The sequence below is a fragment of the Notolepis coatsorum genome (assembly GCF_963971535.1).
Source record: "Notolepis coatsorum genome assembly, chromosome: 18".
Taxonomy (NCBI): Eukaryota; Metazoa; Chordata; class Actinopteri; order Aulopiformes; family Paralepididae; genus Notolepis; species Notolepis coatsorum.
In genome coordinates, this window is record NC_140182.1 from 62,234,748 (window position 1) to 62,250,704 (window position 15,957).

Here is a 15,957-nt window from a genome sequence, read left to right on the forward strand (position 1 = left end):
TCTGCTCAACATATCAACCCATACTAAATAAAGCCGTTACTGACTATCAAGGAATTATAAACGACCCCCCCCCCCTTTCCTTCACGCATGATGAAGCATAATGTATACCGATCACATTTACATTTTTTAATATAGCGTGTATAGGAAAGAAACGCCAATCGATAATCTATCATATGGGTCAGGGCCTATAACTCTCGTTTTTGGAATTACAGCAGAAAACCATAAAACATACTTAAATTCTAGACGGTATTAACACAACAATGTATGAATGAAAAAATATAACGTTCCCACATCCTGAACGATAGATAATCGATGTTGAATGGGCCATAGTAATGTCAATATAGCAATACAATTTTAAAAGTTATAGCCCTGCAAAGAAGGTAAACATCCATAGGCTTTCAACGGTGGCAGACTGGGTACAATGATGGGCACAACTCCCGGCGCCCAATGTGTTAAGGAGGTCCTACAGTATGCGTCAGATAGAGCACCTTTATAGACCCTTGACAACACAAACATTCTAAATTGGTCCAAGTGTATTTCCTGTTGCAGTGCAAGGAAACTATAAACAAAGGAAGGGTCGTTGCGTCACTGTGTAGTGTGTGAATGCACATTGTTGCCAAACATGAAAGCTCTCTCGCAGTTAGCATATTGGGGAATGGGCAGACCACTCCTTCATATCACTCTAATTAACTAACGTTTCATGTGTTTTTAAGGTAAATCTCTTTGATGTGTATGTTAATTCGATCATTTATTTGCATGCAAGTTAGGTTAATGTTGTGCTAGATTTACAGCATAAGGAAATGGAGCTTCACTTTTGGCATCAATGTGCGTTGACTAGCTATGACATATATGACACTGTGAAATGGCTGCAGGTAGTAGTTTGTACTGTAGATCAACTAAACTACACATGTGTTTCTTGGAAAAACATGATTATTTTTTTGGTCTCATCAGTAGTGGTCGTCTGATATGGGATTTTCAATGGCTGATATATAATGCCAATGTTTTAGTTTTTTTTGCATCTGATAAAATACAACAATTTAATAATAATAGACACAAAATTGCTGAACTTAAAAGATCCAGTACAATGATGTTTTAATTCAGACATAAATTGCTTATTGTGGAATGTTAATGTCATAAGTATAATTTTTCCACTTCAGAAGCATAATTTGTTTTTATATTTTATGTCACCCTCTCTGAGCACAGCCAACTCTCAGTATGTTGAGGGGGCATGGCCTTCTGTTCACTAAAAAACAATAGATGCTTAACTCAGTATGTTGAGGGGGCATGGCCTTCTGTTAACTAAAAAACTATAGATGTTTAACTCTCAGTATATTGAGGGGGCGTGGCCTTCTGTTAACAAAAAAATGATAGATGCTTAACTCTCAGTATGTTGAGGGGGTGTGGCCTTCTGTTCACTAAAAAACTATAGATGCTTAACTCTCAATATGTTGAAGGGACGTGGCCTTCTGTTCACTAAAAAACTATAGACGCTTAGCTCTCAGTATGGTGAAGGGGGCGTGGCCTTCTGTTCACTAGACACTATAGACCACCGCAGCACTTCCGGTATTCTGAAATCATGGGAGAGAGCGGGGGGAGAAAATGAATGAATGTGGATGACAGCCTTGCCAGTGGTTGTAGCTACGGCTGTGGGGGTGCTGGAGACATGATCCAATAGACTTTTATACACCAGTCTCCTGAACATGGAGTGACCAACATACCTGTCAACACTGACGTTTTTCCCGGGATTGTACTGTATTTCAACCTTCTTCCCGCCCTGTTCACGGTTCACAGAATTGCCACGTTTTTTTGACATATACATTTTTACAAAATGGCTGCACTTCCCCTCCGTGACGACAGGTGGCAGCAGTGTAGATTAGAACGTTATCACAGGAAGTCAGACTGGGAGACGGTTGCAACCCGAAGAAGAATAAGAACAGCGACTCGTAAGCTCAGAGCTCAGGGGAGAGACTGATGCACCGAGGGTGTCAAATCAACTTAGCCAGTGTCTCTTGATTGCCCACTCTGTGGCTTTTGTCTCTGGAACAAAAGGTTTGCAAATCTTCTGTGGATAAAACAATACAAAGTTACTGTATGTGATGCAGGAATGTGTAAATGTGTTGGTGAACAGCCGTTTGCTCTGCGCCTCCCCTGTCCCCTCCTCCCATTCCTCCACGGAGAGCATGCCTTCACTGACGCCCAATTTCCTGAGTGCGATTTATAAATATATATTGATCCATTTTAAAAGTTGTCGTGAATTGTCATGGTATGACAAATACAGTTACTGGTAACTCGCAGGCATTGCAGAGATATTGAGGAAAAACACAAAATCGCATTGGCTTTTTTTCGATCTCACTTTTCTCTGTAGACACACACACTGTTCCAAAAATGATATTCCCACTGCTAAATTAATGACCATAGGTATTTTTATAGCTTTAACGAGTTGTAGTATTAATATGTAGCCTACAGTGATGAAGGTATAAAGACACTATGGTAATACATTGATTGATTGCTAACTTTAACAGATTGCAGAATGGGTACAATACAGTATGGCGCAATACACAATTGTTAAGGGGATGCAGACCAGAGAAGGACTTCCCCCATTTTCAATTCATCATAACATTTACAGTAAAATCAAATACATTTACAGATTACAACCTTTACTTAATGGTTAATATTTTGATAAAAGGTAATTTACTGTATATCATTTACACTTAAAGTAGGACATTTACAGTTTACCCATATTTTAGAATTGCTGGGTACATACAGGTTTTGACCAGCAGATGGCAGCGACGAGGCAGCTCCATTGGGAGGGGGCGGGCCGAGGGGGTGGGGCCGGGGGAAGGGGCGTGGCTAAAGTGTCCAAGTTTTTTCAAATCCCAATGTTGACAGGTATGGTGACCAATCCCAAGTCGATCGGCACTGTCGCGGCCAAGCTCACTTTTTCGCACCTACTCCCGAACTACGCATGCGCAGATTGCCCACGGAGTCTAGGTTCATCAATCTGCGCATGCGTAGTTCGGGAATAGATGCGAAAAAGTGACAAGAGCTCGGCCGAGAAAGTGCCGATCGATTTGGGATTGGTATCTCCGTGTTCAGGAGACTCAAACGTATAAAAGTCTATTGGATCATGTCTCCAGCACCCCCACAGCAGTATCTACAACCACTTAATGGAAAGGCTCTCATCCACATTCAATTTTCTCCCCCGCTCTCTCCTCCATGAGCTCAATGTAACACGGAAGTGCAGTATTCTATAGATGCTTAACTCAGTATGGTAAAGGGGGTGTGGCCTTCTGTTCACTAGACACTATAGATGCTTAACTCAGTATGGTAAAGGGGGCGTGGCCTTCTGTTCACTAGACACTATATATGCTTAACTCAGTATGGTGAAGGGGGCGTGGCCTTCTGTTCATTAGACACTATAGATTCTTAACTCTCAGTATGGTGAAGGGGGCGTGGCCTTCTGCTGAGGATTTTTCAGTATCATAATATCATACAGTCTCGATAGTAAAGTATAGGGACTTTTGAACCAGGGGGCCAGGGCCAAATGGAATGTCACTTCTGCAGTCTATTGAAAACTATTCTATAGCATTCTATTAGAACCATAGGGCAAGATAAGCTATGCATTTGGGGAGAAAAACAATTCCTTTATGGGGCGTAAAACAGTATATAAAATACCAAACAAACCAGTGATGGTGGGGACCAGTAAACCAAAGTAAAGGGCTCAAAATGGCTGTTGTGATTAGGAAACCAGGATATCCTCATTGGGTTAATGTGTTTACTTAGTTAATCTCAGGGAAGCACTGGGTGGTGCACCGGCAAAAATGTTGATGCCTCAACCAAGTACATGCTTCCTGTAACCGTTGACAGCCAATATGCAAATTAGCCCTGCTGGGAAAGACCCGTCTTACTCTTGTAGTAACAAACTGTTTCTCTTATGGTATGCTCCGTATGCATTGTACAGCTAGGGTCTAATGCCCCCAGGTGACACCTTGGAATAAAATACAAGTACTTTATTGATCCAGAGGGAAATTCAGCACTAAATCTAAAATCACAAAAATTTGCCAGACTGTACTGTCACCCTGTGCTCAGTGATGCAGCGAGGCACAGTGATGTGTTATATAGTCTGATGGCTGTCGGAATGAAGGACTTCCTGTGCTGTTCAGTGTTGCATCTTGGGAGTCTCAGGCCTTGTCCAGATGGTGATGGAAACGATCTTTTTCGTTTATTTAAAAAAAGTTTTCCGTAAACACTAAATCGTCTCAAGAAATATGTGCGTCCAAGCGAAAACACTGAAAATGCTGTAACGCTGCCACAAATGTACAAAATAAACGTCTTCCCTGTGTTTTAGACGTCGCTCTTTTATTTTGAAACCCCCCGACCGGAAGTATTATTGTTGTTATCGCTAGCGACTTGTGTCGTCCGGTTCTGTGTTTTTGAGCCAACGCTAATACAAATGTTGAGATTGTTGGTCAACAACTAACTTTAGGTTAGTTTTAACGTTAGCTAGCAGCAGGGATGGACGCCGTTGTGCAAATGCAGCTACAGGCAATGGATGATGAGGAGGAAGAGCTGCTGATCGGCAGGAGAGAGAGAGCGCGGCAAAGCCGTATATAATATAATAGCCCTGTGGTGCGGTCGTAGGCACGACAGCGCAGCTCGAACTACCTGTTGTATTAAATTAATTGATGTTTAACTTGTCCCTGTGTCCAGTCCTTTCGACTAGCCCCACCCGTTCATTGTAAACAATGAATGATGCATGTAATTGTATTAACGTTACTGTGTGTTGTAGCATCCCACATGATGTTGATGCCAACGGTACTTACCAACAACAGCTGAAAATGGCCTTTATTGAGGGTCTACTAGCCCACCTTAGGGAGTGGCTTAAGAAAAATTGGGTAAATTGGAAAACTGGCTCACTGACAGAAGCACTAAATTATGCTCGACACGCCACCGAGGTGGAGGCAAAGAAAAAGCTAAAAATAGCCAAGGTATTCTACCAAGACGATGAGGGAGGTATGGGAATCTACTACCAGGGCCCTAGTAACTATGGTGGGAGAGGAAGGGGTCAAGGCCAGAATAGAAGGGGTCAAGGCAGGGGTCAAGGTAGGGGTAGAGGCAGAGGCCAATACCCAGGACGTGACATTAAAAATGACAAATGTTTCACGTGCGGGGGCAAAGGTCATTTCTCCCGAGACTGCCCCACCCAAGGTAGTGGAGACTATAACGAAAACAATAAAGAATGACTAGGCCGAGACCACAACCCAAACTGCCCTCCTAAACAAGGAAGAGACTCTGAGTCTGACTCTGATTCGGAATCTGACCCACTTAATCATGACCCTTACCAAAACACTGACTATATAGATGTAGGCCTGATATTAGCGTCATATGACCTCAAAAGCAAAGACCGCAAGCCCTATATTAATTTATTGGTAAACGGAGAAAAAGTACAGTTCCTGTGTGACACAGGAGCCTGCACGTCACTAGTCAGGAAAAGCCCGCCAAAGGCAGTAAAAACAGGAAGAAGAATATTAGTCAAATCGGCTAATGGCCTGGTCACTCCACAGCAGCTCACAGCACCAGTGACCATACTGGACCCTATCTCTCAACGATCAGTTTCCATCCCACTAATAGTGGATCCGTGCTGTCCAGTAAATCTCCTGGGGAGAGACGCACTGACACTACTCGGACTAGCCTTAATACCAGGCCAAACGGGTATAGCGGTAGTAAGATCACACAGGAGATGATCACGAGGAGGGATCAGAAATGTTCCTCGTACAGGGGAGGGGCAACCCCAGGTACTGGTGGTCACTAGATCTAGTCACTAGAGAACCTATGTCTATCACTAAACAACTAATAGCTGTAGCACAGGAGGCTCTTAAAGGCCCAGCCGATATTCAAAAGCCAGAGGAATTACACGCAACAATCAGATTCAAAAGGACAACAGGTCCTGACCCAGATTTTGATAAAAAGATTAGTAAATTGGGACCCCAAAAGATAACGTGTGCATATGTCTACTCTGACGGAGTGAGTAGTGTTGTTGATGTCTCATGGCCAAAAATGGTCAACGATCTGGCTACACACCCTCCACACATCTCGCTCACAAAAGAGCCCGGTACAAAATGGTACCAATTAGGAGACTTTGTGGCCAGGGCTAGAAATCAAGTGAAATGGTATCCAGAACAGACAGGAGGGTGGGAGTTCTCCTGTGATAAAACCCTCAGGAGAAAACCTCTAAGCTGGACGACAGTGACCACTCCCACCGTCCACATGACGGGACAGCCAGCCTTTTGATTATTAAGTTTGGAGGACCACCCAGAATTAAGAGTGCTTCCTCCCTCCTTATGGTCAAAGGGGCCCTCTGACGTGGGACTAATGACCACAGCGTTGCCAGTAACTATTACTCCCAGATCAGATTACAGGCCTGTGACTCGCCAGTACCCATTGAAAAAGCAGGCAATGGACGGCATCAGACCAGTCATTTCAGACATGGAAAAGGCAGGTATTATAATTCGCTCACCCAAAGCGCAGTGTAATACACCCATATTCCCTGTGGAAAAAGCAATCACTGGCAAATGGAGGCTAATACAAGACTTGAGAACAGTCAACAGCGCAGTAATTTCAAGAGCACCTAACGTACCTAACCCACACACATTGCTGAACAGTTTAGAACCAGAGAAAAAAGTCTTTTCAGTCATAGTTTTTCTCAATTCCTCTACACCGAGACGCTCAGCATTGGTTTGGATTCACGTTTGAAGGAGTAAAATACACCTACACTCGCTTACCACAAGGGTACAGTGAGAGCCCTTCAATATTTGCAGAAAATATACAGAAATGCATGTCTACGTACATTCCTAAAAAACATAGTCAAATATTGATTTATGTGGACGATATCCTCATAGGATCAAACACAGCTGACCAGTGCAGAGATACAACACTAGAGGTTCTACAACATTTAGCAAAAACAGGAAACAAAGTTTCCCTTTCGAAACTTCAATTTGTGCAACCAGAGGTCACGTACTTAGGTCACCAGATCTCACAGCAAGGTAAACGACTGCACGAAAACAGAAAGCTGGCAATCTCTGAGGCCCCCAAGCCAAGAAATAAAAGACATCTAATGAGTTTCTTGGGAATGTGTAATTATTGCAGAATTTGGATTCCAGAATATTCTAGAACAACAGCACCCCTACAGGCGCTAATCTACACTACAGAGATGGCTTTGACAGATAAATTAACATGGACACCTGAGGCTGACGAAGCATTCATAACAATGAAAAAGTTGTTACAATCAAATGCTATTCTGGCATTTCCAGATTACAGTCTGCCTTTTGAACTGTTCGTACACAATAATGATGGGCACATGTGCGCAGTACTCACCCAGCCACATGGGTCCAAGAGACGCCCAGTAGGATATTATTCTAGCCGACTAGATTCAGTGGCTAGAGCGTTACCACCCTGTGTACAGGCCACCGTCGCGGCGAGTATGGCTGTCACCACAACTGCTGAGTTAGTGTTGTTGTTAAAGTTATTACTAGATCTATCTGTTATTATCAACAAATGTCTGAATACATTAAGTTTTGATAAAGTTTGATAAGGTCTCTAAAAGTCAGAATGTGTGTCTCAGTATGTGACAGACACACGCTTCTGCTTTCTCCTCTGAGCTAAAGCAGGAAGTCCCACTGGGCCTCTCTCTGAGGGGCCAGTTATGTAAACCAGGGCCGCATTGTTTATCGGCAGTCCCGCCAGTAGTACCCCATCACTCAAATAGCCCTAATAGTCACAAGGTATATAACCAATTATAATTTGTTGTAACTTTGTTTTTATTCCATTTCAAATGCATTTAGTAATGCAATTTCAACTTTATGAATTTATAAACAGCTGAATTTAAAAGTATTGCTGTGTAACCCCAAATATATACAAAAATTATCAATTATAATTAAGGCTTCTAATAAAATAAATGTATGAACTTAAAGCCCACTGCTCAACAAACACAAAGCAGCATTCCTGCTGCATTTCACTACAACAGTAAATCAAAAGTGCAATAATAAATGATTTTGTTAAATGTATAAACTTTTATCCTGCTACTAAACAAAACATTATAACACTGAAATGCATGTTATGGATATGAAGCACTCAGGAATGTTTTGTTTAGTAGCAGGATAAAAGTGTATACATTTAACAAAATCATTTATTATTGCACTTTTGATTTACTGTTGTAGTGAAATGCAGCAGGAATGCTGCTTTGTGTTTGTGTTATTAGTGTTATCTGAACACTACAAAAGTAAACAAGTAAAGTGCAAGTAAAGTAAAGTGCAATACTACATGCCTCCCATTGACCCTTTATCAAACTGGCATGACATTCACCCTCGCCCCACAGTGGGTCAATAATGGTTATAATAATAATAATAATAATAATAATAATAATAATAATAATAATAATAATAATAATAATAATAATAATAATAATAATAATAATAATAATAATAATAATAATAGTCCCCTCTCTACACCTCTCCATCATCTCCCCCCCTCTCTACATCTCTTCATCATCTCTTCCCCCCTCTCTACACCTTTCATCATCTCCTTCCCCCCCTCTACACCTCTTCATCATCTCCTCCTCCCCCGTCTTTAATGAGACACTTGTGGTCTCTCCATTTGGCGCACAATAGCAGGAATGTCAACTTCAATGTTTGTGCATGCAATCTGCATCAGATGAAATAATGTTTCATCCGACAGCCTGTTTCTCTACTTTGACTTGATGTGCTTCATGTTTGAGAAATTGCTCTCACATATGTATGTGCTCCCAAACATACTGGCCATAGAGAGGGCAAAGTCCCTGAGGAGTGGGAAGCGGGGCTCAGGTAGCAGTTTCCAAAACGAAATTCCCCTCTCATTTCTCTTTGCTTGAAAAAAAGGATCTGACTGTAGCTCGCACAGTTCAAGCTGCAACGGTGGGGGCTGCTCTGACACCGTAGCGGTGAGGGGGCCGGCAAACAGCGCTATCCTTGACTGCATGCCGTTGAAATCTTCAAACCGATCATTGAATTGCATTTGCAGTGTTTCAATGTCGCTCCTGTACTTTCCGACGGCTCAGCCATCGGATTTCTGTGTGTAGCTGCAAGTCGCCATAATCAGTGTCCATCTCTTCCAAAAAGGAGACAAACTTTCTATGGTTTAGTGACCTGTTGCCTCCACGAATTAGATTGGTAACCTTGGTAACCAAATCCATAACATGGCTGTAGTAGTCAAGCTTCTTGGCACAGAGAGCCTCCTATATCAGATAAAAAAAAAGAAAAACGATTTAACGACTCTCGCATATAATTTGACTACACTCGACTCGCATTGGTCATTATAGTGACCCACAATAGATGGAAATTATGTTAGCGAACTTACCTGATGTATAATGCAGTGCAGCATTGGACACTCAACGCCACTCTGCCTTAGAAGCCCGGCGAATCCTGTGCGTTTTCCTTTCATTGCCGGTGCTCCATCGGTAACAACAGCCGACAGTTTATCAAAACCCCCATATTGCTGCACGGCACTTTCAACAGCGTTTCATATGTCCACACTAGGGCTGACCCCTATTAGTCAAATAGTCGACTAATCGATCGAAAGGAGCCATAGTCGACTGCCAACTCTTCTTAGTCGAATACAATACAAAAAAATAAAAAAAATAAAAAAATAAAAAAATATTATAAGTTTTTTTTTTTCTTTTTTTTTGCCTGGGGCCGCATGGAACGTCGGTGAGGGCCGCATGCGGCCCGCGGGCCGCCAGTTGCCCCTCCCTGCTTTAGATCATATTTTAGTATGAATATGTGAATGAAAAAGTTTAACGTTCATACACCCTGAACAATACATATAGGACATTGACAAAAAAAAGTTATAGCCCTGCAAAGAAGGGGAACTTCTCCATAGACAAATAGAGCTGGCAACCTATGGTATATCATGAATTTAGCCTTAGGCAATCAAAGTGTTGATGACTAAGGAAAATGTTGGGTCCCGAGGCTAGACCAGTTGAGAACCACTGCTCTAAAGTACTTGATTAGAAATACAAAAGAATGCATTTCTTTTGAAAAAAAAACGTACAGATGTGTTCCATAGACTCACAGGAATTGTGTAAAATTGCCCAAATAGTGAAAGAAATAGTAAGATAGTTCCCCTTTAAGGATTTCTTTCTTACCTGGCTGGACCCGGGTGGCCTGCATGAAATATCTCAATGCTCTTTCATAATTGTTTTGGTTCTCTAGAGCATGGCCAACATTATTCCACAACTTGGCATTGTCCTTGTTGACCTGCAGTGGTAGACAATTTAGAAATATAAGAACAAGCCCTGTGTTAATGAGTGAAATTATACCATAAAACAGAAGCTTGATCTCCATCATAAGACTTCAGAATATGGGGCATTGTAAAAAGATAATTAAGCTCTTGCACGCAATGTTATACGCAATGTTATATTGTGGCCAAGAGAAGATTATTTTGTGTCGTGTGTCCTGTTCTTGTTCTTTCAACCTACCTTTAGGGCAGAGGTGAACAATGTATACTCAGATTCCCAATCCCAATTCCTGTTGAACGTTTTAACTGCATGCGTTGTAAGTAGCACTCCAATCATTATCCAGGAAATCTTCTTCAGATGTCTAAAAGGGAAAATGTAACATTGTTATTGATTTCCTTACCAACTGTATGGACCTGGTTCTATAGATTTGGCAGAAGCAACAGTTGTGATTGGAGGATCATGGAAAGAGGGCAGGGCTTGAGATAGGTCAATACCAAAATAGGGGCTTCCTGGTGGCTCATATAGTTAAAAGGGGCACTCCAGCCTCTTTACCATAGACGCTGCTATAATAATGCTGGTCTTAAAGGGGAACTATCTTATAAATGGCCTTTTTCAGTGTTTAGCATTGTTTCCTAGCTATGTGGACTTATATTAATATGATCTATGTCTCTAATTCTCATATTGGCGCATTCTTCCAATTCTCCTCTCACAATATTCACCCTCACTGAACTGAGTAATCTGAAAATGTGATGATTTATGATGTCAGAGAGACACCGCTGCATGTTAATGTCCCAGATGCTTCGAAGGCCACACAGTGGTTTAGGAGCCCAGCCTCAAAACAGCTTAAGATCTTCAGGTAGAAAAATGCTGTTTTTGAGGACTTGATTAGAAATACAAAACAATGAATTAAAAAAAAAAAAAAAAAATTACAGAGGTGTTCCATAAACTCACAGGAATTGCCCAAATAGTGAAATAAATAGTATAATAGTTCCCCTTTAACACCAAATGATATTTAGCAGAATTTTTTTCGCAATGTCAGGATAAAATTATTTTACGTTGTGGAGTATTTTCTCTGCAATCAGGACCATGGCGAGATCCCTGCAGCCTGCCATCAGGTCAGGTCGTATGTGCGTTTTTGCATTGTAAATTGTGAGCAAAGGGGGAAGCTTTAGACAGGCAGCAAACAGGGATTCCGGAGTCACAAAACCACACCACAACATGCACGCAAAGTCGTTACCAACTTCCAACACAAAAACCTTTCAAGAAACACAATAGTGCCAAATTTAGCAAATGGAGGAGGATGGTGGTTTTGTGTTGGAAATTAGTAACTCTGTGGATTAAAACCTTTTGGTTTCGTGACATTGTTTGCTTTCCAGTTCGCTGGGAACCCCGCCAGAAAAAAAATCTGAACTATCCCTTTAAGTTAAAAGACTCTGACCATACTTGTTTCTTATGTGTATAAAATCTTAAGGGAGAAAACTTCAGTGAAGTGTGTAGCTAGTACTGGACATATTTTAATTGATTGTGGTTGTGTTAATGAGTGCCAAGAATTTTGTCTTGTTGGATTGTGTTTTTTTGTTGTTGCCCCATTTGTAAGTAAACGAAGATGGCTCTCATGTCGATGTGATACACAACTATTTAGAATTTTACAGGTTACTTTCCATAGATCTGACGTTGTGTTAGATCTGACGGAAATTACAGAACTGCTTGGACTGAGAGATTTAAAAAAGCTTCAATAAATTCAAGAGGGAATACATATACATTCAATGTGCATGTAATTTAGACAAATATAATTGAGAAATTAAGCCTTTAAAGAAGTGAATACATTATCAGTATTCAATAATTTTTCCTAATGAGGTTAAGAAAAGTTCCATGGACTTAGTTGTGTTAATCTGTAAACAGTTCACCTAACTCTACTCGACAAACTCTGCTACCAGTTCCATGTAGTCTGTCATCACCACTAGTGATGCAGCCCACAACTTATGTATGACATACTCGCATGATCCATTACCACATCTGAGAATTTCTGTAGATGACAGACGGCAGTGTTGTGTTGGAAATTCAAGATGTTGGAGCACATGGACTGACAGAACTGGCAACACATGACTTTAATACCCATGTACTAACTCTGTCAGTGTATGTGTGTGTGTGTGTGTGTGTGTGTGTGTGTGTGTGTGTGTGTGTGTTGGGGGAGACTAGATTAACTGTAAACAACACTGGTACAGTATTGAGAGAAAACGGGGTTTATTCAATGTATGTGATGTATAGATTGGGGGGAGATGGTAGCATGTAACGGTGCCAGAGAGGTCGAAGTGCATGCTGACGGTGGAAGCAGGAGACGGTGGTTCAGTAGAGCAGGGTGATTGTGAGCACCACACTGAGCAGGGCCGAATGTTGACATTCCTTGTAAGAACAAGCTGATAGCGAGTGTGGGCACAGAGGCAGAGCGCGATGGAGGTTGACAGTAATGAAACGTTTTGAAATGTGTGAAAGGTTATTAGCAGTTGTCATGACAGCGCGTTGCATGACAACCAGAAGAGGGACGGGGCTATTGTTGCTATGACGAAGATCTATAAGTCGAACAGTGTTTCCGGGTGTGAGGCAGACCAAAGAAACGAATCCCACAGGAGGGAAGAGACCAAGAGACTCTCACCTCTCATCACGGACGGACGGACGGACGGACGGACGGGGGGGGGGAAGAATGACACAACATCATTAGTTTCGGCTAACGCGAGGAGGGTTTAGGCTAAAGACCAGGCCTGACCACCATTGGACTGAATAGCAGGACGACGATAGACTGAACACACCGAAAGATCATTAGAATAGACTTTTCAAGGACAATACAATCTGTTAACATCTGAGCTGAGGCTTCTGTTTATCAAATAAACAACGCTTTTCCTTGTAAGGTATTACGCTCATAGCTGTCAACATTTCAATTTGAAAAAACTTGCAGGTTTTAGCCCCGCCCCTTCTCCTGGCCCTGCCCCCTCAGCCCGCCCCCTCCCACCCGGCCCCGCCCCCTCCCAATGGAGCTGCCTCGTCGCTGCTGGTCAAAACCGGTATTATTTTGTTTTCCTACTGTGTAGAGTGTAAATGCTATAAAAATACAGTAAATTACCTTTTATCAAAATATTAACCATTAAATAAAGGTTGTAATCTGTAAATGCATTTGATTTTACTGTAATTTGACAGTATTTGGAAACCATAGATGCCAGACATTTAGTTTTCTTGCAGCTTTTTTTCTTACAGTCTACAGTCAGTGAATCCTAAATCTCCACTGGGCAACCACTTAAAGTTATCAGTCCAACAAGGACTGGGTGAACTAGTTGCTACATTAAATTAATCAGATACCTGGTTGAAAGTGAAATGCTGTGAACATCCCTGCATTAAGTGTAAGACAAATTCAGTATAAATTCAGTTTATGTAGTAGTAGCATTAACATGTTCATATTTATTGAAATCTTACAATTCATACATAAATGTTATGATGAATTGAAAATGGGGGAAGAAGTCCTTCTCTGGTCTGCATCCCCTTAACAATTGTGTATTGCACAATACTGTATTGTACCCATCTGTTAAAGTTAGCAATCAATCAATGTATTACCAGTGTCTTTATACCTTCATCACTGTAGGCTACATATTAATACGACAACTCAAGAAGAATCAAGAGGTTTATTTGTCACATACAGTGAAATGCAGGTGGTCACGCCCGCATTGATTGTGCAAAATGCCAAGAAATATAGGTAACAGGATATGCATGATAAAAAAAGACATGCCATGTTCCTGAAAAAGCTATAAAAAATACCTATGGTCATTAATTTAGCAGTGGGAAATGGGAATATCATTTTTGGAACAGTGTGTGTGTCTATTATGTCTGTGTAGTATGTCTGTATGTCTGTATTGAGCCGTACTGTATTGTACCCATTCTGCAATCTGTTAAATAAAGTTTTCATTCATTCATTCTACAGAGAAAAATGATAGAAAAAAAGCCAATGCGATTTTGTGTTTTTCCTCAATATCTCTGCAATGCCTGCGAGTTACCAGTAACTGTATTTGTCATACCATGACAATTCACGACAACTTTTAAAACGGATCAATTTATTTATATGTATAAATCGCATTCAGGAAATTGGGCGTCAGTGAAGGCATGCTATCCGTGGAGGAATGGCAGGAGGGGACAGTGGAGGCGCAGAGCAAACGGCTGTTAGTGTTCACCAACCAACACATTCCTGCATTTGTATTGTTTTATCCACAGAAGATTTGCAAACCTTTTGTTCCAGAGACAAAAGCCACAGAGTGTGCAATCAAGAGACACTGGCTAAGTTGATTTGACACCCTCGGTCCGCGGCCGCCTCGGTGCATCAGTCTACTCTCTCCCCTGAGCTCTGAGCTTTATCCGGTCGCGTCGCTGTCTTCTTCGGGTCGCAACGGTCTGAATTCCTGTGATAACGGTCTAATCTACACTGCTGCCACCTGTCGTCACGGAGGAGAATTGCAGCCATTTTGTAAAAAATAATAATAATAAGTACAAAATACGTACCAATCCGTGAGCCGTGAACAGCGCGTGAAGAGGGTTAAAAAAACAGGAGAATACCGGAAAAACCGGTAGGGTTGACAGCTATGATTACGCTGTGTTAAGGTGTCGAATTCTTACGAAGGTGGAGAATTATTATGGTTTGCGGATTGCACTAACGGGGAGAGATAAGGATTTTATCAGCCAGTATCTGAGACGTCAGGACCATTAAAATTACACAACGCAGAGGAGTGGATGGAGAGCCAAACAGACGAAGACGTGATACTGGCCAGATTGATCAGGATCTAACAGTATGGAACACATTTGGTAGAGTATGGAACACCTGTGATCTCATCGGGGACAGTGAATTCTTGTGTTGTTTTAATTATAGTCTGAGATCGCAAAAGTCCAATACCGCCGCCTGGTAGGATGCGGCCGGTATTGCACTTCCTTTGAAAATCTGTGTATTGAGCTGTACGTCGATTATATTGGTCCTGGCGGACTTTTCTAATAATCTGAAGCGGCTTCACCCGATCGCATTGAATCGTTTTCGGGACCCCCGATTCATTACGCTGTGGTGGGTTATGTCGTGGGCCAAATGGACATACGATCTACCAGATGGCAATCAAATAATTGGAATATTCTTTTTGGAATCCCACCAGCCACAGGTAAGAGCAATTTAACGTCAATTTCAGCTTGATTGTGCCTTGTTTTCATAGCCATCGCCCTGATCAGCGTATGTTGTTGTACTAACGAATGCCGTTATTGACAATCAATTAATCAGAAATGACCCCCCCCCCCCTTTCATGCATTCATGATGGAACATAATACCGATCATATGCATTTGAATTTTTTATTGTAGCGTGTGTAGGGACGAAATGCCAATGGATAATATATAATACATGTCGCGGGCTATTACTAGCCTCCCAGGAATTACCCTAAACCGCTCTAAAACCATACTTATATTCACCACGGTATAACACGGGAATGTATGGATGGAAACATTTCTTTTTCACATCTTGAATGATAGATACTTTGTCAAATGGGCCATAGTATTGCATCCATAGCTATAATATAGAATATAGTTATAGCCCTGCAAACAAGGTGACTGACTCCATTAGTTTAAAGGGGACATGCATTGCTATTCCTTTCACTATTTGGGCAACTTTACACCA

The 15,957-nt window shown here is 41.6% G+C and overlaps 1 protein-coding gene across 2 annotated transcripts in view; it reads right to left on the minus strand.

Annotated features, from left to right (window-relative positions):
* tmtc3 (transmembrane O-mannosyltransferase targeting cadherins 3) overlaps positions 1 to 15,957 on the minus strand; it is a 241,361-nt gene that overhangs the window by 66,813 nt on the left and 158,591 nt on the right. For both annotated transcript variants that reach the window (XM_084334576.1, XM_084334577.1), the window contains exons 9-10: positions 10,511 to 10,631; positions 10,178 to 10,289 (exon numbers count right to left, since the gene is read on the minus strand). In XM_084334576.1, the coding sequence (XP_084190702.1) occupies positions 10,178 to 10,289; positions 10,511 to 10,631 (233 nt within the window). The remainder of the gene's footprint in view (positions 1 to 10,177; positions 10,290 to 10,510; positions 10,632 to 15,957) is intronic.